At 40.2% G+C, this 24,167-nt stretch overlaps 1 protein-coding gene across 6 annotated transcripts in view; it reads right to left on the bottom strand.

The window, feature by feature from the left end:
- Sorcs1 (sortilin related VPS10 domain containing receptor 1) overlaps positions 1 to 24,167 on the bottom strand; it is a 512,909-nt gene that overhangs the window by 101,113 nt on the left and 387,629 nt on the right. For all 6 annotated transcript variants that reach the window (XM_055591505.1, XM_055591507.1, XM_055591508.1 and 3 more), the window contains exons 7-9: positions 19,257 to 19,375; positions 16,988 to 17,077; positions 10,437 to 10,616 (exon numbers count right to left, since the gene is read on the bottom strand). In XM_055591505.1, the coding sequence (XP_055447480.1) occupies positions 10,437 to 10,616; positions 16,988 to 17,077; positions 19,257 to 19,375 (389 nt within the window). The remainder of the gene's footprint in view (positions 1 to 10,436; positions 10,617 to 16,987; positions 17,078 to 19,256; positions 19,376 to 24,167) is intronic.

Raw genomic sequence — 24,167 nt, forward strand, 5'->3', positions numbered from 1 at the left:
ATGCCGTCAAGCTATAACATGATAAGGGGTAGAGTCTGGTGGGGAACCCAAACATCTTAGAAATTCAAGGCTATTGAGCCACAGAAAGACCAGCAGTTTCCAGGGTCTAATTCAGAGGGAAGAGTAAATAGGTAGAGCATAAAGGATTCTAAATGCAGTGGAATTACCATGTTTTGACCACATAGTGATGGATGGATGTCACTGGATATTTGTCAAGTTCATGAAATGTAAAACTGAAACTGGTCCTTTATATAACCTGTGAACTGTCAGAGGCTTATTGACTCATGGCAGATTGCCTGCAGCCATCAGTCTCCAGAGAGAAACTCCAAAACTTTCAATGAACACAACTTACATTGTATGGTAGATTCCATGCAGGATATTAACTATATTATCTTTAATTTAACCTTTATAATGTTTCTTTCAGGAAATGATTGCTGATTTTATTACACATAAGAAACATCCCAGGTACATCCAAGGCCATTCTATCAATGACACAGAGTAAGTGTCAGACCTGGGATTGTGACCCAGAACTCTGCAGTTTCAGAGTGTATGGTTTTAATGACTATCTGAATTATTGAGGCACTTTCAGCCCTAAGCAACTTATATAGGCCAGTGGAAAGAGTCTGATATAATTAGCATTGTTGCATTTAAAATAAATGAGCGTTCTTCTTGTTAACTCACCAAATTTCCTGGGCATTAAAGACAAAAATTAAGACATAAAAAAGTAATTTTTGTTTTATTATCAAAAACAGCTCCTTCAGTCTCATGCTGTTGTTGTTCTTATCAAAATCAGTTGCTATCAAGGCTGGAGAGATGGTTCAGTGATTGAGGTTGCCAGTTTATCATCTGGAAGACCCTTGTTTGGTTCCTAGCATCCATATGGCTGCTCACAACCATCTGTAACTCTAGTTCAGCAGTTCTGATGTCCTCTTCTGGACTCCACACATGTGGTATCCAGACATGCATGCAGACAAAACACCCACACATGTTGAATGATAACATCCCACATATATCCACACTCATTCATTCAATGTCCATTGCACCATGGGATAGAGTTGTCAGGACCATATCTTCAGGATGAGAAAATGGAGACTTAGATTACATTTGCAGCTAGCAGGAACATACACAGAGAATAAACAAATGTGCTTAAAGACATCTCTGAAGTCATTTAACTTAGCTTAGACCCTTTATACTGTGGTGTGATTAATTTTAAGCAGAAGAAATAAACCAAGGTCATTTTACCTGTCCTTGTTAATACAAAAATCTGTGCTCATTCATTTGCATACATTCCAAGGCTTACTACAAAATTTTATGTGTAAAGTAACTGCGGTATCGAGGAATTTTAATGGTTTACAAGCACAGAGAACGGAGTTTCACATTTAAATCTGTTTGACTTCCAAAATTCTTTCAGCAGGCAGAGCTTAGAATTTTCCAGTTCTAAGAGGCCTGATCACAGCCCACAGTAGACATGCACTTTGGTTTTGTTTTTGACACAGGCGGCTCTCATTAGTCAGTACCTGCAGATTTGGCATCTGGGGTAATTTAGTGATGTGCCAAATCTGTGCCCTTTTGGAATAACAAGACTGTTTAACAAATAAATGGTGTAAATGAGTTGGTTGTGAGGAATGCTTTGAACTACTTAGGAAAACAAGCCACATTCTGGGCAATCCATAACAGAACAATTCCTGGTGCATTGTTGATTCTCAACACAAGTGGAAGGCATAAACTCCACAAGCTCCCTACTTACCATCCAACTCTGTGTTAATTACCAATGAGATTTAGTTGTTCACGATAATGGCTCCATAAGGGCTGCCTCCCAGGAAACCCCATTTTAGTTTTGCATATGTTCAGGAAGCTGTTACATACTTAAATAGGACCCCACTGCTGGTCCTTTAAGAATGAAATTGCATAAATCAGAATTTTCACAAAGGCCTGCTTGCTGGTCTTACCTTTCAAACAGACTCTATCCAGAAACGAGAAGCAACTCAGTTACTTGGTGCTCTGGAGGGTTACAAAAATAAGTGCAAGAAGAATAAAAAATGTTATCTATTCCAATCTGTTCATTCTCCACTTTCCTTCCTGCCCCTCTCTCCTTTTGTGACAAGAGTCACACAGAAAGGGGCTATGTGTAGGAGCTAGATCATTTGATTTGTAGAAGTGCTGACTTTATTGGCCCCCGACTGCTTGGCATTATCAAATGCCACTTGAACAGAGAGCTGGGCTGTTTTATTCATCTCTGAAAGTGTGGCCTTCGGGTTTATCTTGAGGAATGAAAACTTGGCAAAGAAGAGGGAATGTGTGTCTACAGGGGTAAATGCTGGAAAGAGTCGGCTTATTTTCCTCTTGTAACCAAGGCTCTTTATCTGTTTGAATTGCTTTTTTCTGTCTTTCTTTTTAATTGTTTTGCTCCTTTAGCTTGACCTGCAAAGATGGTCAGCTCAGTCTTTCACTGCTCATGGTGAGCTTGATGGATGTATTTTTAAGAAATGTTTCTTAATGTAATACTGTGAATGAGGACCCTTATTCCAAAATTTTTTAAGTAAGGTCTCATCATATCTTACTTTGACTATCTAACAATTCTTATTAAGGGGGCAGAGTTAGTACAGAGTATGGAATTGTGAGGATGTCCATGTGTGCACATTTATTTGAGTGGGTGAGCTTATACGTGTGTGTATGATGCATGGAATCCTATTAGGGATGATACAGTGTGTGTAGTACCTTTCTCCGTGCTCATATTACATGCATACTGAGGGTGGAGTGGAGAGATAACCAGAGACACAGAAAAGAAACTCCAGTGGAAGCTACAGCTTCAGACAGACAGAGAATCACCCATAAATATCCTCTTACGGTGTATCCTGCTACTGGGAGTGTCACTTCTTTTGGAAAAAGACCTGCTAAATTTCATACCTATTGAATTCAGCATATCAGTCTCTGAGGATGCTGACTGAGCTGAAAGCTACTTTTCTCTCATTGTTTCTCAGATGGAGGAATTTTATTCCGCAAGTTTACAAGGTTATTTTCCAGTTATTTATTGCCATTTAACATCACAAGCCAAGATTCCATTTTGACTAGACTTTAAATGTGAAGTGCTACAGCTAAAACCTCAACAGAACAGCATGTTGACTGCCCTCAGGTCACAGCGTCAAGGTGCTGTATTCCTTCTCCCAGCTTGTTCGCTTTGGTATATATATATACCATCACAATCTCTAAAAGCTAATATAAACTGATGGTCATTCACTTCAACTTCCTTAAAATTATTAATCGTACAGTCATTTCATATAAGGGGTCCTAGTTTTGTTTTTAACAAGATAGGAAGATAAGACTTCTCCACTAGGTAATACAATGATTCTGGAAGGCATAGGAAAAAGAGCTACCCTGAATTGAGTCAAGCTTTGTCTACAGAGCGTGACTTTCTCTTCAAAAACATTAAACAAAACAAAGAATATAACAATAATTTACATAAATATCTTGAGTGCTCATGAAATGCTAGGATTGGGAGGCTTTTCACAAACCTCAGTACATGGATCAAGTTCATTTATTCTGTAAATTCAAAATCGTTGTCACTTTGTGGATGAATAAATAAATGTTCAGATGTGGTAAATTACATGCCCGATGCCATTCAGCCACAGATCTGGACTGTCCATCATCTGTCCAAGTCTGGGTCCCATGTATTTAATCCCATGGTTGTTATGTTTCCACAAATTTTTCTTTAATTTTGGAGTATGTGAGAGACATACCACATTGGCACATCATGCTCACAGGGACCTGTCAGTAATAATTCTTAGGTGCTTTTACTTTGTAGTCATTCAGTAAATTCATGAACATGTGAGTCATTTCTTTAACCACTGAACATCTGATAACTAGAATATTTTAAGCACCTGTCCCTTCATCTATCAAACAGTCTTTGAGATTTAAAATATCCTAGATGGCTGGCCAATTCTTTGATGATTTAAAGGAAAGACATCAGACATCTCCCCTTTTCATTTTATTGCCCAGCAAGTTCTCTTGTGTCATTTTTTTTCATGTGCTCCACGTGGAGATCGAACAGGGAGGGCTCCTGTGTTGGAGTATTTTGCTTATTTCTCCCTCTGATGCTGATGGTCAAACCATGATTCCTACCTCCTCAGACTTAATTGCAGAGCTTAAGTGTCAAATCTGAAAAAAGTAGAAGAAAGAATTATGGCAAGGAAGAGAAAACTTCCGTGGTCATGTTGCTTTGTGTTTGAGGATGGGCTATTTTCATCCTCTAAACAGACTGTCCCAGCCAGAAAAGATGTCTTCTGCAGGAGTTAGGAGTGCCACTATAATCAGGGAACTAAATTGACAAGAAAAAAATGTCTCAATGTTTCTCCTCAGATTTTTTCTTTTCTCTGCTACTGGTGATTGAACTTAGGACCGTGTGCATATTGTGCTAGTACTCTACCATAGAGCACACCCACAGATACATGTTATTTGTTTCCTACTATCTGATTAAATAGCAGTCTCCTAGAAAGACAGTAGATGATTAAACACCCTCTAATAACTCTGACTTGGACTGGACAACATTTGGATCCTATGCCTCTGACCCTGGCTTTCAAGAGGCAGTTTTTCTTAAGAAATCATGGTACATTTACATTATCATCATCATAAGGGTTGAGTTTTAATGAGGAGTTGCACCTCATGTGTGGAAGACACAGACTGCCTGATACATATTTTTCATGGTGCATGACATGCCTCACACCAAGCAGCCTCACTCCCAACCGCAGGCTTTTGCACTCAGCTGCTCTGAGCCATCATGATCCATTAAGCCAAAATGTTCTTCATCATCATTAATTAATTTTCCCTTCCCAAAGGAAGGGTGATATTGTCCAAAGCTGTCAGACTCCCTTTCATCACCCGCACAAAAATGTACTAGAAATCAGAGTTCTCGCACACACCCATCACATCTCTTCTGTTCTGGTCACTGTGTAGCATATTTTCTTGTGTTATGTAACCCACGGGATCACTGAAACATTCATACTCTTTTGGAATATTGAAAGTTTGGAACTTTTGCACATATGTATTTCCATACATACACACTTCCTTCTACAAGACAAATTTGGCAGCTATACATAATTATTATCTGAATTTATATGTAACTTTGAACTTGGTTCTGAAAGTCTAGACACAAGTCTAAAGCAATTGACTAGTGATTGCCTTTCTGTTGAGTTTTCCTCTCTGCCTTCTTCATCCTTTCTTTTTTATTTTCCCACATCTGGGAAGACTAAGATTATTTTTCAAGACTTACCTTATCCTTCAACCTTGACAGGATTGAACATACACAGTCAAGCACAAGATACTGACCCTCCAAGGAAAATGTGGTCATTGAAGTTGAACATTCACATGCCGTTAGATTTTTTTAATTTTTTATTTAACTTTTATTAATTACACTTTATCCATTTTGTATCTCCCCCATAAGCCCCTCCCTCCTCCCCTCCTGATCCCACCCTCCCTCCCCTTTCTGCATGCATGCCACTCCCCAAGTCCACTGAGAGGGGAGGTCCTCCTCTCCTTTCTGATCTTAGTCTATCAGTTCTCATCAAAAGTGGCTGCATTGTCCTCTTCTGTGGCCTGGTAAGGCTGCTCCCCCCTCAGGGGGAGGTGATCAAAGAACAAGCCAACCAGATTATGTCAGAGGCAGTCCCTCTTCCCATTACTATGGAACCCACTTGGACACTGAACTGCCATGGGCTACATCTGTGCAGGGGTTCCAGGTCATCTCCACGAATAGTCCTTGGTTGGAGTATGAGTCTCTGGGAAGTTCCCTGTGTTCAAATTTTCTTGTTCTGTTGCTCTCCCTGTGGAGTTCCTGTCCTCTCCAGCTCTTGCTATTTTCTACTTCCTACCTAAAATTCCATTCACTCTGCCCAACAGTTGGCCATCATGCCTTTAGATTTGTCCAAAATTTGCTCTGTAACATTGTGAAAGTTTCTGTGAACATTTGGGTCTAACATATGGGTCAAGTAAAAGAATTATGGAAAGTTCTTTACACAGATCATTGCACGTCACACCCTGCAATATTAACTATCATCAAGAAATTGTATAAAAAACCTATTTTGGGGTTGTTTGGTTTGTAATCAAATTTTCTGGCTCACGTTTATTTACTTCCTTGAATAGAGAACATGTTAAATGGCTGACTCACACTATGATAAAATTTCCATATTTCAGCAACTAAACCATAATGCTCTGTATCTAATATTTGGTATTCATCACTTATATAACTCATTATATCTATGCACTGTTGTAGAGTTGAGAGTACAGCACTTGAAGCCACGTGGTAATATGTGTGAAATAAATGATTGGTTTTAGTGGAAATAGAGCTTTTTTCTGTTTTCCCTGACAGTCCCACCTCTCCATTTCTACACTGCACTGTGTGCATTTGCTAGAATGATTCGCAGGGATGCACTTGCAGGAAGAGCAGGTAGCTGGCACACAGAAGCACACAAAGGAATGGCAGTCTCCTCGGTGCCCCAAATGTGAGCAGACACATTCTGCATGGATCCTGTCACTATCATACACACCTCATATCATGCTCATCTCTGTTAGTTATTAATTCATTTATGGATTCTCTTGCTTTTCACTTATCTCTCACTGCTCATCTTTCTTTGCAATTCTACGGGGAAATTCACACTGGATGAATTTCAGCTTCCTGCTAGCCAGAACAATCAGATTTAAAGGAGCATTTGTGCCAGGCCTTGTGTCTGCCAATATTCTTTCTATCTAGGTAATCAGCAAATATGCCATGGATGTTCTGCTCACATCAATTTCAATTCAAGTTGCTCTGAACTGTCAAACTAATAAAGCAAAGACACTTCCCTCCCCGCCCCAGGATGCAGAACACCTTTACATAATGCAGTCATACCACACTCAAAGTGATGATGAAAAGTGCCAACAGTATCCCCACAGATAGACAACAGCAAGAGACATGAAGGGTAAATGCAGGATTAACATGAGTGCTGTTGTGTCCACCAGTCACCCTACTTTTCCTCATCCCATACTTCAGGCAACATTTGAATTCATAAAGCCATTTGTGAAAAAAATCAGTAGCAAATAATTCACTGCAAAATCATTCCTGCCCACTTTATTCACCTGTTCTATCATCAAAGGACCAGTGAGAATGGTCTCCATTTCTGACAGAAAATTAAATTAATCTAGAAACCCATTTTGAATTGATTTGTACAAAAAGGGGGTAATCAGGAAAGGAAAAAAAAACTGGAAATATGTTTTAAAAGGTTGTGAGTCAAAAGATAGCACTAAATCATTAAGCACTAGATCGCTCAGCTACTCTGACTTTATCAGGCCCTCAAAGATGCTTCTATGGTGAGGCCAGCTCAAGTCAAGAGAATGCAGTACATTTCAACAAAACACACGTCGAGTTGAAATGCTCACAGGACATTTACAAACGAGAAAAGGAATGCCGAGATTTGTACTTACTTTTTTTTTTAATATTTATTAAATTTTATTTCAATTTCAAAATTTAAGATTTTATCTTTCTTTTAAGGGTTTTAATCATTCATTTTTTAATTTTTTTATTAATTACACTTTATTCATTTTGTATCCCCCCATAAGCTCCTCCCTCCTCCCCTCCCAATTCCACCCTCCCTCCCCTTTCTGCATTCATGCCACTCCCCAAGTCCACTGATAGGGGAGGTTCTCCTCTCCTTTCTGATCTTAGTCTATCAGTTCTCATCAAAATTGGCTGCATTGTCCTCTACTGTGGCCTGGTAAGGCTGCTCCCCCCTCAGGGGGAGGTAATCAAAGAGCAGGCCAATCAGATTATGTCAGAGGCAGTCCCTCTTCCCATTACTATGGAACCCACTTGGACACTGAACTGCCATGGGCTACATCTGTGCAGGAGTTCTAAGACAAGCACACAGTGTTGTCATATGTTACTGATAATTGCAATATGGAAAGAAGAAGAAATCCCCAGAGTTTGAAAGTTGTTGGGAATTTTTAAAATGTAAGTAGGTTTTAAGACGACAAAAACAGAACATTAAGGGGTGTCGAGGCACACTTCACAATGGTACAGCAGATTCTAGACTCTCTTAATCACATGGTACTAGTTAACAAACATTAACTGCCTTTATCCTCTCAGAAATCTCCTGGGTACCACATTCATCTCTATATTCTTAACAAGGTTAGTGGGTCTTACAAAGAATGCGCTTGCCTCTAGAACTTCTGCTCGGATGTGGCCTGTGGTAGCTCAGTAACCAAGTAGTTTTCCAAAGTAAGGGGGACACGGACTATTTCTAACAGGATCTCAAGGGCAGGCTGTTTGACACCTCCCCCCAGGGGAGGAGCAGTCTGTTAGGCCACAGAGGAGGACTTTGCAGCCAGCCCTGAAGATACCTGATAAAACAGGGTCAGATGAAAGGGGAGGAGGTCCTCCCCTATCAGTGAACTTGGAAAGGGGCAGGGAGGAGACCAGGGAGGGAGTGTGGGGTTGGGGAGGGGAATGAGGGAGCGGGATACAGCTGGGACACAGAGTTAACAAAATGTAACTAAAAAGAAAAATAAAATAAAATAAAAAGAAAGAAAAAAAAAGAGTACATTTCAACATGAATTTCTAGCTGTACCACTATCGCTTAGACTCAGACAGCCTGGATTTCTAAAATGCCATGTTATAAATCAAACTTTATCTAGAACATTTCAGACACTAAATCTTTAAGCTATGTAAAATGTTTTCCAGAATAAATATTTAATTGAAGGCTGAACTATTGGACTCTATCTATCTGAAACTTGAGATGAAAAGTAAGATAAAAACACTTATGTAAAGATGAAAACATCTGCTGTAGATTTTCTTAAGTTAGGCACACTAGCTTTATCCTATGTTGGTCTGCCAAAATCTGAATTAGGCATACAGTTTATTATTTATTTTCAGGGTATGCAGTCTATGTATATAAATTGAGATTTAGCTGCATTGCAAAGGTTATTCTACACTTCTGAAGGAAAGGGAAAATAAAACACATTTTAAAAATACACCTTTGGGCTTGGCCTTCTTCAATGCATTTTTTTTTAAATCACTGAATGTAACATTGATGTTTCTTGTTTTACTAACAACGTGAATCCTTGAGCTTGACCAAATGTCAGTGTTGAGTCATTTTGGATGTTTTTCCAGGTAAAATATAGGTCTATTGCTGCTTTTCTCCACCCTTGAATATGTTTTAAATAACTCACCCTAATTATACCTCAATCCACTATTGTGCATCCAGTCTAAAAAGTGAAATTCATCCCGCAAGAGTAGCTTACTCTAGATCTATATTTTACCTTAAAGGGAAATTCAACCCTGAACAAAACTAACTGTCTTTACTACCTCAGCAGACACCAGTACCCATTTCCAGTGGCTCATTTTGATGTGGGAGGTGGGAATTCGCGAGCACCCTTCCTGATCCATGCTAGGATTTTCCCTGTCTGGATATTGTGCAGGTCTTATGCACACAGCTAACAGAGAGTCCCTGGGTGCACCCTTCTCATGCCCAGCAAACACTGCTTTCCTGTTATCACTGACACCTCTGGCATTTGTAATCTTCCTGCTCCTTCTTCAACGTTGATCCCTGAGCCTTGGAAGGAAGGTGTATGAAATAATATTAATTCTATTTTCTAAATAAATGCAGCACTATACCATATTCTACCTGAAAAAAAATAAGTCTGTACCTAATCCATTATTTCTATAAGACTAGAAAAGTCTGTATACATAGTAATACTACTGAAGTTAATGAGAAAGATAGATAACAAAACCTTCAGTGGTGTTATTACTATAAATGATTGATCTAACTTAGATGATTTTATTTTGAATATTGGTTATTGTAAAAGCAAAGAGACACAGTGCCCCCAAGGAAAGATGGGTAAGCTGTGGTGTGTTGCGCTTTTTGTTAGTTTAATTTTTCAGGTTTTGGTAAAAAGATCTATGAATTTTACCTTATGCGTTGGCCATTGAGGGTGGGTAACTAGCCAGCTGAGGTTATCAAGTTGGGAAGTTTGTCAAGGCCAATAGGAATGTCTTCTCATAGCATACATGCACACACACACACACACACACACACACACACACACACAATGTCTCATCCATTTCACTTCAGAGAGACATAAGAGAGTGCTGCCCACTGATGCATTACACAAAAAAATATTTTGAAATAGCATATGCAGATTAATCTTAATGCAAGCATTTTAATTGTGTGATTTCCTCCCCAGACATTTTCCAATTTCTCTGGAGCTGCTCTGATCCAGCAGAATTAATTTTCATAAAATTCTTCTAGAGGATTGTATGGGTTGCAAATTAAACAATAAGAATTTTCTGTAAGTCTTTCCTTCTCTAAGTGGAGTGAGACAATCCAAGAAACCAGTATTAGAATGATTATATTTCACCAGTTAGTCTTGGTGTTGCTATCCTCCAGATCCACATATGCTTGGTGACATACCTCATAGAGGTCGATCATGACATTGCCTTCAGGGCCTCTGCTGCTCTGGACATTCTCCAAGGCCAGCGTGAAGTAGACACCACGGGTGTCTGAGATGTACAGGTTGTATGTGTCATTCTGGTTCCATTCTTGAACTGCTGCAAACACTTGATTCTCATCTGTGCTAATAACGTGCATGTCCTGAAGGAAAACACAAGGAAGTGAAGGCAAGAAGGCTTTTATATATTAATTAACCTCGCTTGCATCCAAAGAGTGTGCCTGCTGAGGAGCTTTGATGGAATGCCGAGGAGGATAGAGAAGGCTTCCTTTCACGTAGATGAAAATGACAGTTAAGTGTTGATCATGCATTTTCTCTGTCATTTGGGGGTTAAGCAGTGAGGTCATGACAAACTAATATAGAAGGATGTATAGCAGCCTAGTCATAATTTAATTTCCTTAATAGACAATTGAAGATAGTGTTCTTAAATATGTGTGAATTTGTAGAACCAGCCATTCTCATGTATTTGTCAAGTTCAAACACTTCTTGCTCAGAAGAAGTACACAGGGCAAACATAAGGTAACAGAAGGAAACCTGACAAGCCCTGGATCCTGCTGGTGCCTGTTCTGCTACTTCCTGCAAGCTCCGTAGACACTGAACCTCATAGCCTACCCACTGAATTAAAATATGCTTTTTAATGAGGTCTCTCCATGAAAATTATACACATTAAAGTTGGACACGTACTGCCAAGGGTTCAGCAACACCTAAAATCCCCCAGGGAAAAAATGTCCATCAGAAACCCCCAAACCGTTAATGTTCATATGAGGGATTAATTTAGGGACTGAGCTACTAATCTGATATTTTTCTCTTATAAGTTCTCTAAGAAAACTACAAGAGAAAAGAGTTGTCATCATAAAGGGTAATGGTCCCAAGGTTACCACAGATAGAAATAAAGTGAAGGAAACATGGAGGCCTTGTCCACTGTCCTCTGGTAAGAACTCCAAATCTTTCATTCCCCATTCAGGACTCTAGCCAATGCCTAAAGCTATTCTAAACTGGCCAATGTCTCCAGCCAATGCTGGTTGTTTCCTTAAAGGAAGCCTGTCCATGTCCTTTGGGCTGACTTTTAATCCTGTGGCCAAAGAATTCCACACAGAATAAATTACAAACAACTCAGAGTAAAGCAGTAAAAAATAAAAAGACCCAGAAATAAACAGAGATACCTGTTAGTATATAGTATATAGCAAGAAAATGATATAGAAATGCCCTTGGCTTTTATGTAACTTAATCTTCACAAACTGACCGTGCTCTATGATTGAAAAATTTTAGTAAAGTTTAGATATGATGATCTTTCTTGGTGACTATTCCAACCCAAATTGCTTAGTGGAACTTGAGTCATTCTCCTAACTTCATGTTCTCATAATTTGAGTTTAGTGTTGGCTTGAGACATAGTCATCTGAATGGCACTCCATGCTCAGACGTTCTATCTGTGAACTAGCATGTCCTTCACAGGACATGGAAGATAAAATCAGCAAGGCTTAAATACCGTTACAGTCTTCCACTTCCTGTATGTCTCATACATCGTGAGTGTTTCACTTAAGAATGTCAGTCTATCAGTTTGGCTTCCCATTCACTGATGTGCTCAAAAAAAGGTTCATCCAAATGTTTTCTGTCTGATGGAGAAAACTAGCTGTGGAAATCACCCTTAAGTTCATTGTTTCATCCATTTGGACATACCTTCAATGGGTCTTAATTTATCATAGGATAGAGACCAAAATGCTCAAAATCATTGAACAACTACTTTCCATTTGTGTTTTCTTCCCTCAGATTGTTATAATCCTGGATTTCTGTTCAGTCATCTAAAATGTAAGCTGACCCTAGCATAGCCAACACTGAACTGCTGATGGGCTCACACAACATTGAGGACATGATCCCGGGACCATAGTCATCATCTACACGGTCACACTTCAGTATCCATTGTGTCGATTAGGTATTGTAGTCAATAGCTAGGTAACAAATGTCGAATGTGAGCTTGACAAGAATTACCTTGAAGATGAGGTTCTGGGAATGGCTGTGAGTGGCTCTCTAGGTTTGGTCCGTTGAGGTGGGAAAACACGCCCTGAGTGGGAATAGCACTAGGGGTCTGTCCTCCATAGAATGTACTGTGAGGGTGTGGCTGAGCACAGACACCCATCTCTCTCACCTTCCTGAAAGGTCACATGCAACGTGACCAGCTGCCTTAAGTCCTGCTGTGACTATCCTAACCTCGAGGATGTGAGCCGAAACACAGCCTTTCTTCCTTAGGTTGCTTTAGTCAAGGTGTTGTATCACCACAATGGGAAAAGTAACCAATGCAGTATTGAGAATACAACTCTGTTAAGTGGCTTGATTAGGTCGACTTAGAAAACTTGTCATATAATGTAAATGGGATAAAATGACCATGTCTAGATAAAGTTGCAAATGAACCTCTCCTTACTTTTATGAAATTTCATGGATCAAACTTTAGAAAATTATGCCCGACATAAAGATTCGATATGTTTGTGTTTATTTCACCTTCCTTCAACTCATTATTAAGAACATGTGCCCCTGTTGTTTCCCTGGTTCTCATGATTCTAGACCAACGTAGACTAATTTGGAGTTACACTGGATCAACTTGCAAAGTCTGCTCTGAAGCCTTTTTGCTTATTGGTGGTATGATTTATTCATCTTGTTTTGTTTGTTTGTTTGTTTCTTTATAAGATACAATCATTCTATGTAGCCAACTAAGGAAACAAGTGGTCCTTGAAGTCACTATATCATCTAAGAAGGCCTCAATTATTTTTCCTTTTAAGATCTACTTTTATTTTTATTTAAATGCACAGCGTGTATGTCTCTGTGAATCTATGCCACACACATGTGGGTACCCTTGGAGACCAGAAGAGGGTATCATGGAGCTGGGCTTAGAAGTCGTCATGAGGTGCCTAATATAGGTGCTAGGAACCCAACTCAGGTCCTCTGGAAGAACATGACAATCTCAACTGCTGAGCTATTTCTCCAGCTCCTGGCCTCAAACTACTGGTAATCCTACCTCTACCCCCAAGAGGCTGTGGTTATTACTGGTTTATTGCACCACAGATGGTGATAAACTATTGAATTAAAGCTGAACTACTGGGTTTTTCTCATAGACATCTATGAGACACTGAGCTATTAGTGACCTACTCTTAGTCTCTAAAGAAGTCACATTGATTGAAGTTTACTTTCTTCTTAAACTTATTTGAGTACAGGACCAAATTTTTTCCATATATTACTAAGGATGTTTTATTCTGAGTGACAAATTGATAAAAATATTGTTTTGAATCTAAGGTCTTTATTTTTTAAAAAATGAATAAGAGAAAAGGTAATAAAGCACAGATAGCCAAGGTTTCTAAGCAAGTTAGTGATGGGTCCAGGTCTGAGGTCTGGTCTCCTGTTACGAGTCAAGCATCCTTTGCACCCCCTGCATCCTGGTACCCATCCATCTTTCACTATGGAGACAACTAGATCCATATTACTAATAAAATTACCTTGCTTTTATAGAGTATCTGTCCTCCAAAACACTTGAGGCACTTTTGTATGTATTGCCTCATCTATCTCACTGGAGTCACTCAGAATAGGCTCCAGGTAACTCACAGAAGGGAAGTTGGTCAACCCTGTGTCACTCTGTCTAAGGGACCATGTGTTCTCACTTGTACTGGCACCGTGCAACCATCACTCATCTTTGGTTTTTCTTTATCATTAATAATCGTTTAGACACAGCCCAAGGCAACACTCTGCTCTTTCAACATCTGATAGAATGGCAGCAGGTGGTTAGAAAAATGTGAGCAGGAGAGAGCTGATGTGCCTCCTTGCCTTTGGTCATCATGAAGCGTTGTTCCTGTGCAGGTGCAGCCCTGGCTATGTGAGAAGGCCACAGAGCACAGCACCTTTGAGGAAAGTACTCTCCACGCCGAGGCTTCTCTTTGAAGTTATAATGGGATTATAATGAAGCTTCTCTTTGCTTTACATAATAAAACCCACCTGGACCAAATAATCCATTTATTCAATACATATTCTAGCTCCCATTTTTGTAGAAACAAGCAAAATGACTGCATTCTAATCTGAGAACTATAATGAAGCTAAGTCATGGGACACGATCATCTGGCTAGCAGGGTTGGGGGCTGGGTAGATGGCAACTCAGCTTCAAAGGAAACTGTGCCTTCCAGATTGCCTAGAGGCCCCTGGGGACAGATGTCAGTGATCATCATAATGACGATGAACAAGCAATGTAAAATACCTGTGATACTCAGCAGTATATCAACAAAAGCCTCTTTGATTTTTAAACTAGCATTTATAGGGCTGCTTGGGCCAGTGAGGCCTTCCTCTTCCTATATGTGTTGATAGCACATCATATTTGGTGGGGTAGGGATCATGCCACATTTTATCAATGGGAGTCACCATTTACTTGCCAGTGGATAAAATTATTAAAACAAAAACAACAGCAGCAACAATTGCACTATTATGGATGTCAGAAAATTTGAGTTCTAGCCTCACCTGTATGGCAGGTAGAATTTAGTTCTGGCTCAGATTGTTCTGCGAAGAATACACTGACCCAAGAGTGAGCATGTGGCAGGTGGCTAAGATCTGCAGTCCCCCAACTTTGCCTGCCTCTCGACCAGGGCATTGCCATGCATTGGGTGTAAATCTTGTTTTTAAAGCTACAAATATTTCAAGTTGCCTTCTTCAATTTTTGATGGCTGAATCACAATTCATTTAAGTACTGAGGCTCGAAGGGGCACTGTTTTTTGGGGTGTGTGTGTGTCGTTTTGTATTGTTTTTCCTAGTTGATATCTCCCTCCGCAAATGTTCTAGAAGACTATCAATACAATTTTAACAATTCTAAGTTCTAGTCTTACATTTCAGTATCCATGCCCAGTGTGATTTTGATGTTTTGTGCTTTTACCTTATGGGGTAGAAAGAAAGCGAATCAATACCAAGATCAGTTTAGTCTGTATGACATCACAACCAGACATGCGGTCCCTTGAGAGATCAGTTTACTGTGTGACGTCACAAGCAGGCCTGTAGTCCCATGCGATTGCCATTATGATTGACCTCTTATTAGAGAACAAACACAACTCATAACTCGGGTGTGGTTCTCTGAAGCTGACAGTGCACTTCAGTGTGTGTGTGTGTCTGACTCTAATGTGCAGGGGTTTATAAAACAACAACAAAAGAAAACTTTTACTGTTAGGGTAAGTTAAAGACTTTTCCCTGGAGATGCCAGCACAAGCTGTGAGCCCAGCTCTCACACGAAGGGCCAGCCCTGCCCTCCAGTGCTGGCTATGTCCACCATCAACAGTACTGGGCCTATAGCTGGGACTACGCCGAGAGTGTGCTGCAAATGAAAGAGAGTTCAAAAGAAAGAAAGAAAGATGAGACTTCAAAATAAATTTCATTCTATCCTTTGTTCAACTTACAACTTTCAAAGCTGAGTTAGAATCCTATTTAAACCCGTGCAAGCCCTTTCTCACTGTCATCCCCAGTGCCACACAAACACACGTCTCCTTCGCTCTAAAATGAAGCCACAGTAGACTATATTTAGGTCACTTAAAATATTGGGACTTTGAGTTGGTCCACCCTAAAATCTTCATCCCCTATGAACCTCTGGAGCCTGTGAAAGCTCAGTCCTGCTGATCCAATGCTGCAGGATCTCCACGATACAGAGCAACAACAGGGTAACCAGGAGGAGTTCTAGGGATTTTCCAATAGTGATACTGTCCCAGAATCCAGACTTCCCCAGCCAGACCAGTGTGGGACACACTGACACACTATGTCATGCTACAGCTTCCAAGACAGATGTTTTCTATGCTTTGCGTGTGTGTGTGTGTGTGTGTGTGTGTGTGTGTGTGTGTGTGTGTGTTATTTTGGGGGGAGGATGCAAGGTCAGAGGACAGATGTGGGATCGGGATACATGATATGAAACTGTCAAAGAATCAATACAATTGAAAAACAAACAGAAACAGAGTAAGAGGCTTCTGTGAAGGCGCACATCACCTTTCTCCACTAGGTGGCGATCCGCATTAACACAGTTATTAGAGCGTGTGGAAAGAGCTAGGGAAGTCAATGATGGAGGGTCTCGCACTTCTATTTTCCACTCTTGTCAAAAAGCAGTGGCGAGGGCAGTCAGAACATTCGGCTGTGCCTCAGGTCTCTAAAGATAACCAGCTTCCTACCTCCCACTGAGAACAACTGTCATGCTACAACACAGATTTAATTATTTTCTGTTTTGATTTCAAAACAAACATACTGCTTGGGAATACTTAATATTAAAAGGGAAAAACAAGGCTATTATTAATTTATCCAGATGTCCCTGCAGCAAGAATTCCAAGGGAAGAAAGGGAAAGGACAAGCTCCCACAGAGAAAGGGAACAGAGTTACCAAAGGGGAAGCGGGAAGTCTTGATGCAGGGGTGGGCTGACGGAACAGGGTCTCATCCCGGGAGCTGACAGGGACCTTGAGAACAGGGCGGACTGTAGCTGAGAGGAGAGCTGTGCGAGGAAAACAGCAACCCAGCGTGTACCTTGGGCAAAGCGTATTTCGGGAGCTTCATTTGTGCAAACGTGCTTCTTCGGTGGGACACGTAGTAGTGCGGTCTTCCTCCCGAGGTCAGCTGCGTAATGGAAACAAGGTGGCGACATGAGGTATTGGAAACCCGGGGTCACAGAACAGCAACCTAAACGAAGCAGGAATCTGCCACACAGCATCAAAACTGCAGCAGAGGGCACCGATCGATAGTCTTCACGAACCAGAAAAGCAGCTTACACGCTGCGTAGGGATACTCAGAGGCGCCATAACAACCATATGATAGACCAAAAAAAAAAAAAAAGTACTGTGCAAATTTGCACCATGGGACTGGAGAGGTGGCCCAATGTTGCGCGCACTTAGTGCTCTTCCAGGCCGGGCTGTGACTCCCAGCACCCACCGCGCAGCTCACAATCCACAGCTCCAGGTCCAAGGGATCTAATTTCCTTCTCTGCCCTCCACAGGCTTCCATGTAGTCCATGGACACAAAAGCCCAAAAGAAAAGGCCCTGATACATAAAAGTAAATCTTATATGGACACATATGCATATTGATAGATAGACAGATAGGTAGGTAGATAGATGATAGAGAGCTAATACATAGATTACTATATGTAGATATATGAGGTGATTCTAAAGCTAAGAAACTGTCTCAGCTCTATTCTTCCTAACACTAGAAGTCTCCGGAGATATTAGTTCACTGTCCTTCAGCAGTCCAGCTTTCAGCCTCAAGTCCTTGCCATACAGGTGGCCATGTTGGCCCAAGTTCAACAGTGAAGGGAAGCCTTCTTCCCACATACAGATTTCTTGCTTGATGGTATCACATTGATGCCTAAGAGCATGTTCAGGCATGTTAACAGAAAGCCAGGTCATGTTTGGGTTCCAAACTAATTGTAGTGTTCTTTCTTTTGGAGGAAAACCATGGAAACAAGCACTGTTTGGGCAAAGCAGGTCAATGAATCCTGAAGGGCTTGCAGGACAGGAAGTGGGGTGGGGGTGGGGAGTGATTTCCATAGACTTGAATACCATGCTGGGCAGAGTAGAAGGCACCTCTGTGAGTGTGTTTCTGGAGTAAACCGTGACCTACATAAGTTTCTGCAGTTTGAATGTCACTAGAGTTTGCATACTTGGAATGTCAACAAAGCTTGTGGTAAATGTTAATCATACACGGGGGAAAACTGGAAAGAGACTTTTTTCACCATTATGTGTGGAAGTGCTTGCTTAAAGGAGGCTACCCATATAATTCTAAATGTAGATCTGATGTTGATTTATATGCCAGATATGTAGATTATAAACTTGCCAGAAACTAGAGAAGGTTCCTGAGAGGATTACTGATAGAGAAATGAATTGGCAGTACATGCAACCATCTGAATGTCACTTGAAATTATTCAAGTATTGATTATATACTATCCTGAAGAAAAAGACACTGAGATGTGTGTATAATCACTTGTGAAACATTACAAAATCAGATAGACTGTCACTGAGTAGTTTTTTTTTTATGCATAGGATTAGATATAATTTATTCTTCAAATAAACTTGTGTCTAGAATGTACTTCAACTGCATCATATATATGTGTATGTATGTATATACACACATATTCTTGTATTTATATACATACATTTTAGCAATTATACCTTTACAGCTCTTACCTTGGAAAGTAAAAACATGATTTTTAGATGAATTGGCCAAACATGATTACTGCCTGTCTTTTGTCACTAATCCTGAAATCTCAATTACTCAAGTGTTTTCCCATTCTCTCCGGAGGAGGAAATCGCCCTGGGAACCACAGTAGTTTCTGACTATTCCAGGCATCATTCTCACTTGGCCTATGCACCGTCTGTCCCACCTCCATCCATCACACAAGGTCCCTTTCATGTTCTTTCCTTTTAAAGTGACACCTAAGAAGGGACTGATAAGGAGAGATGGACTTAGCTTCTCAGTTCATTTAGTGACTAGGATTTATTTGGGGAAATGGATAAACAGAAGTGTATATCACTCCTGGGTCAATGCAGCGCTCTTTAGATTGGTGGGTAAATTCTTACCGACAGTAGCTGAAGAATAGCCTGTGAATCTCCCTCTCCCTTCCACCCTCTTTCATTCCTCCAGCTTCCCCTCCCTTCTGCCCTCTGCCCTCTCCTCCTCCTCCTCTTGCTCCTCTCCACTCCATTTCTTTCTCCCTTTTGAAGATATATTGGCAGGCAGAATGGTTATATCCAGACAGAGACTAAAAATGCTGTGAACCACGGAACAGAAGAGAGGTTTTCTTACCTGAACAAACACATAATCATCCTGGACAATCAAAGAGTCGGGGTCAATGTAGCCTGGGAAAGGTTTATTTTTGTTGGCTTCTGTGCAGTTTTGCATTCGGCAAGTTAAGTATTGGGAGTCTGGAATAGAGAAGATAAAAGCTGTAGAGTCTACGCACATGTTTTCTATTGCCCTTGGAATCTTGACGTGTCTAAGCAAGCATCACCATCTCTCTAAGTGCTCACTCCGTAACGCTGCTACTATTCAGCATGTCAGTGTGTGTGTGTGTGTGTGTGTGTGTGTGTGTGTGTGTGTGTGTGTTAATTGTGCTAACAGAACCACTCTCTCCTGGTATTTCCACCAAGTTTTGTTACAGAATTCTTCTTTAGCTTTTCTCTTCCAAACCCCAAAATAACACTTTTTAAAAACTGACTTGTGATTTTGTAACTGTATTTTCATCTTTATTAGAACTATATTTTCATCTTTGTTCACTTCCACACATTGTTCATTGACTGAAAAAGCAGGAAAACACTTGCACACAGTATTTTTTAAAATCTCAGGCAGACATCCCACTGGAATGAATAATATGTCTCTTTGATGAAGATCCGTATTTATGGCCTGAAAATGAAACATAGTAGTGACATCTCCAATTCAAAACCTCAGTTGAGAGGTGAGTAAACTCACACCTGAGTATTCAGCTGAGACTGCACAGTGGCCAACAAACACAGCGTCTTAGGTCAGTTAATTCCCTATTATTGGACAAGGGTTGTGTTAGAGGGGCTCTGGCCTCTTTGAGATCTTTTTATGGCAGTATTTGCTTCAAATGCCACAAAACCCACACTAGGCCACATTCAAACTCTCCTCCGGTCCTCTTACCTACTTTACTCTTCTGATAATGTATCTATTCCTCTTACTCTGCCCATGATTTTTCTAATCTCCTAATTTATGTTGAAGAGCATGTGCAACCCTCCCCCTTGGTACTGAAGACTTTCCATCCACACTCACTTTGTCCAAAATTCTCCTCCACAGAGAATTTTACCAAGTTACCAATGATGTAACGTCAACCCAATTTTACTTATGAAGACCTTCCACGATTACTCCCTAAAAGATATTTAGATGCTATATCAATAACTCAATAGCCCCCCCCCACCGTGTGTGTGTGTGTGTGTGTGTGTGTGTGTGTGTGTGTGTGTGTGTCCCTCTCTGCTATATCCCTAAGTCCTAATACCAATCCTGGCATAATGTAAACAAAAAAGTGAATATTCTTTGAAACACAGCTGCTTATCTGATTTTGTATTTTTGTATAAAAGTGAGGTCATTTTACTTGCTTTTGGTGCCCAATAATTTGGGACATTGATTTCTAAGATTTTAAACAGGAAATACAGACAGTCTCAAAAATGAAATATTAGAAATGCATCATTTAAAAGAAATGAGGATGGGCAACAGTGTTCTAAGGTGGATGGATACAAAGGTTCATGAAAGACTTCTCTGAAAATTACCAAAGAACTTACCAACAGCATTGCATTCATGTACTAGAAACTGAGTGTTCCCGAATTCTGCAAGAAGGGTCAGCAGGGGGCAGCATGCACATTTGGACCAGCTGACCCTTGGCTGATAAAGTTGCTGGTAGAGTCAGTAAATGCTGAAACAAGTTCTGTGCACAATCTTCCCTCAGTAGAGGGTATTATGCTGGGATAGGACAGTTCCCTGGTCTAAAACCCCACTGAGTCTTGGTGAAACCCAAAGTTGAACTAAAGGAAAGACGATACCTATCCTTTCCACCTCCCCTTTTTTTCAGACCTTCTATAGTTCCATTTTTAATACACAAATTAAGATATTTCTTTATCCTTAAAAAAATCATTGGAACTTGTCTTTTTTTCAGAATGTTCTTCTCTATATCATACAAAATCTTTATCTCACAATTTCACAGTCCACTAGACTATTTTGCAGCCTTTAAATGGCTCCATATTTTTAAAAGGTTGCCTGGGTCCACAGAAGAAATGGTTTCTTTCTGTGAAACCTGGTTTGGTTTTAGCTGTGGTGTTGTATCAGTTGCATGAGGAAATCACTTCATCATCCCTCAACTTGCATTCTTCAGCTATGAAGCAGGGATTAGAGTATCAGTCATTTAGTCTATTAGCTAGTGCACAGAATTAATTTATATGTGGTTAAAATAAAAATGCTATGTTTTGAAAGTTAAACCTCTATAAATGTCAATTCCTATGAGTCATCATTTTCTTGATTTTTATTTTTGTTTTCATAGTGATAGGGTCAATTTGAGGAACATAATCAGTCCTTTAAAAGACAAGTTAAACTGACCTCTGCTATTTATTCCAGTAAGATGCATGCAAGAGGTTCATTTAGATAGACAGTTATATATATATATATATATATATATATATATATATTTATATATATATATATATATATATATATATATATATATATATATATCACAAGCCATTCTACTCTATTTGCTGAAAAAGCCAACACTGCATTCACTGTCTCATCCTTCCTCTATGAAGAAGCTTCTATGTGTGAGGACTAATCCTCTTGGGTCTAAATCCACTCTGGTGTTCCTAATCCCTTTCACATTGGCTGGTTTAGAATAGGGCATTTAAATCTAGTGCTAAATGAAAAGTGAGGGTAGCACCAGAGATACAGAAGGAGACTTAGCTATCCCTGTACAATATGGTCTCAATTTGATGCAGGGGACTATTTAATTTTCCTCTTATCGAAAGGAGTCAGGAGCATAGTCAGACTTAGCTAATGATTGTGACCAGACTGAAAGAACCTGGTCCCTGATGACATTCCTAAGCCATTGAGTGTACCGAATCTACCATTGTCCTAGTGCTGCTATGTGAGGTGATAAGGAACTGTGGCTAAAGTGGATTAAATCAAATGGGAAGGTTAGAATTTCTTGGACTTCTAATGAGAGCATAACTTTCATCGTGATGTTAGAGCTGACACTAAATGAGGACTCCAGTATGAATATGCATCATGGTTTTACTTCTAATAGTGTCCATCAATGCTCATCAAGACCTCAGTCTCGTCTTCAAAGATCTGGGCAAATCCCAGATGGAAAATATAAATATACATATGTGATATTTATAGGCCATTTACGTGTAAGCTGTACATCCAAGGTTAGGGAAGAAAAACAAAGGAGGTTTGTCAACATTTGTCAAGCAGCTGTTCGCAACCTTCCTAATACTGTGACCCTTCAACACAGTTCCTTTTGTTACAGTGACCTCCTGCTACTCCGTAACTGTAATGTTGCCACTGCGATGAGTCGTAATATACACATCCGTGGTTTCTCATGGTCTTAGGTGACCTTGTGAAAGGGTCATTTGAACCCCGAAGGGGCGGGCAGCATCCCTCAGGTTGAGAACTGCTGGCGTGTTGGCTGGAAATTCTAACGGCTCAGGTATGCAGGACAGGTATGCAGCTAATGCTCACAACACTACAAGATGATGTATCCACGATTTTCAGGAGCAGGGAGCGAGGGTGACGGCTTATAGAACGGCAGCACATGGGTGGGTACCTTGGTTGGCTTGGCCACAGCTTTGCTTTATTTCCATTTCATTATGTTACATGAAAACTTTCATTTGTCTGGGCCGACTTACATGAACTAGACTTTGGCTTCTCTTCCCTAAGAATAGGTGAGTACATCTACACACAAAGCGAAAACACTCGGAAACTCATGCTGTTACATGCTACTGTTGCAGTGTGCAGTAAGATGCATAAGATTTTATCCTTGGAACTCAGGTTCATTTCTGAGGATTTCATTGAAGGAAATCATGACAGATGGGGAAGATTCAGTCACAGGTATTTATCAGGAAGTGTTTAATACAGGCTAGCCAGGTGCCTCGGCAGATAAAGGGAGCCACATAAAAACCTAGAGACCCGAGTAAGATGCTTGGAAGTACACAGAATGGAAGGAGATAACAGAATCCACAAAGCTGTCTTCTGACATGTGCCCAGGAACACAGGACCCCTACTATTAAGTTTTTAAAGAGGTTTTAAAGTGTGCATGTGTGTGTGTTTATATGTGTGTGTGTGTGTGGGCAGGTGCATCAGAGAGTGCCCAAGGAGGCCAAAGGAGAAAGTTGAATCCATGTGAACTAGAGTTATGTTTGTCTCTGAGACTCCCTTATACTGCTATATGTCTGGGAACCAAACATTGGTCTTCTCTCACAGGAGCACGGGCTCCTAACCACTGAGCCATCTCTCCAGCGCTAGAAATGTTATATAATACCGAAAAGAAAAGATTAAACAGAGAAAATAAGTAAAGTGTGAAACAATTTAACTCACTATTAAATTCCTGCTGCTAGGAATAAATATTTAAAGTGTATTAAATATTTAAGACAAGTTACCAATTAATACTATTTGATAATTTTTTTGGTTTTGAAAATTATGCCTTCGTTAAAAAAAAATGCTTAAACAAGATGAGAGAGTGTGGAGAGCACACCTATTCTAAACCAGCTGGGTAACTTTCTGTCTTCCTAAAATTGTTTCCAAATAGATGCTTTTAAAAATAGATGGCACAATATTGTATGTGGACCCACTTTTTGGCAAGTTGTATATATAGACATCAATCTATGTGTGCTTGCGCAGGAAAGGTGAATAAAACATACATGAGCTGTCAACAGTCATAGCAAGGCGGTAAGTGGAAGAGTCGGACACTGGGAGTGAAATCGCTGACCCAGCGCTTTTCACCTGGATGGGTGGGAGTCACACCGGGCTCGTGAGATAAACAGTTCCGACAAACACCACTCAACATTCTGTTTCCTCCACTTCCCGATTCTCTGTGTTCTTGTTCACCCGCGCAGTGAGCCTTCTTTGAGCTGAGAATTACAAGGTACTCAGCTAGGTAACACAAGAAAAGCCTCAAAATTAGTCTTCTATATCTACTCAGGACGGCTAAAAGTGAAA

This window comes from Psammomys obesus, unplaced genomic scaffold (genome assembly GCF_907164565.1).
Source record: "Psammomys obesus unplaced genomic scaffold, mPsaObe1.curated_primary_1811, whole genome shotgun sequence".
Classification (NCBI taxonomy): domain Eukaryota; kingdom Metazoa; phylum Chordata; class Mammalia; order Rodentia; family Muridae; genus Psammomys; species Psammomys obesus.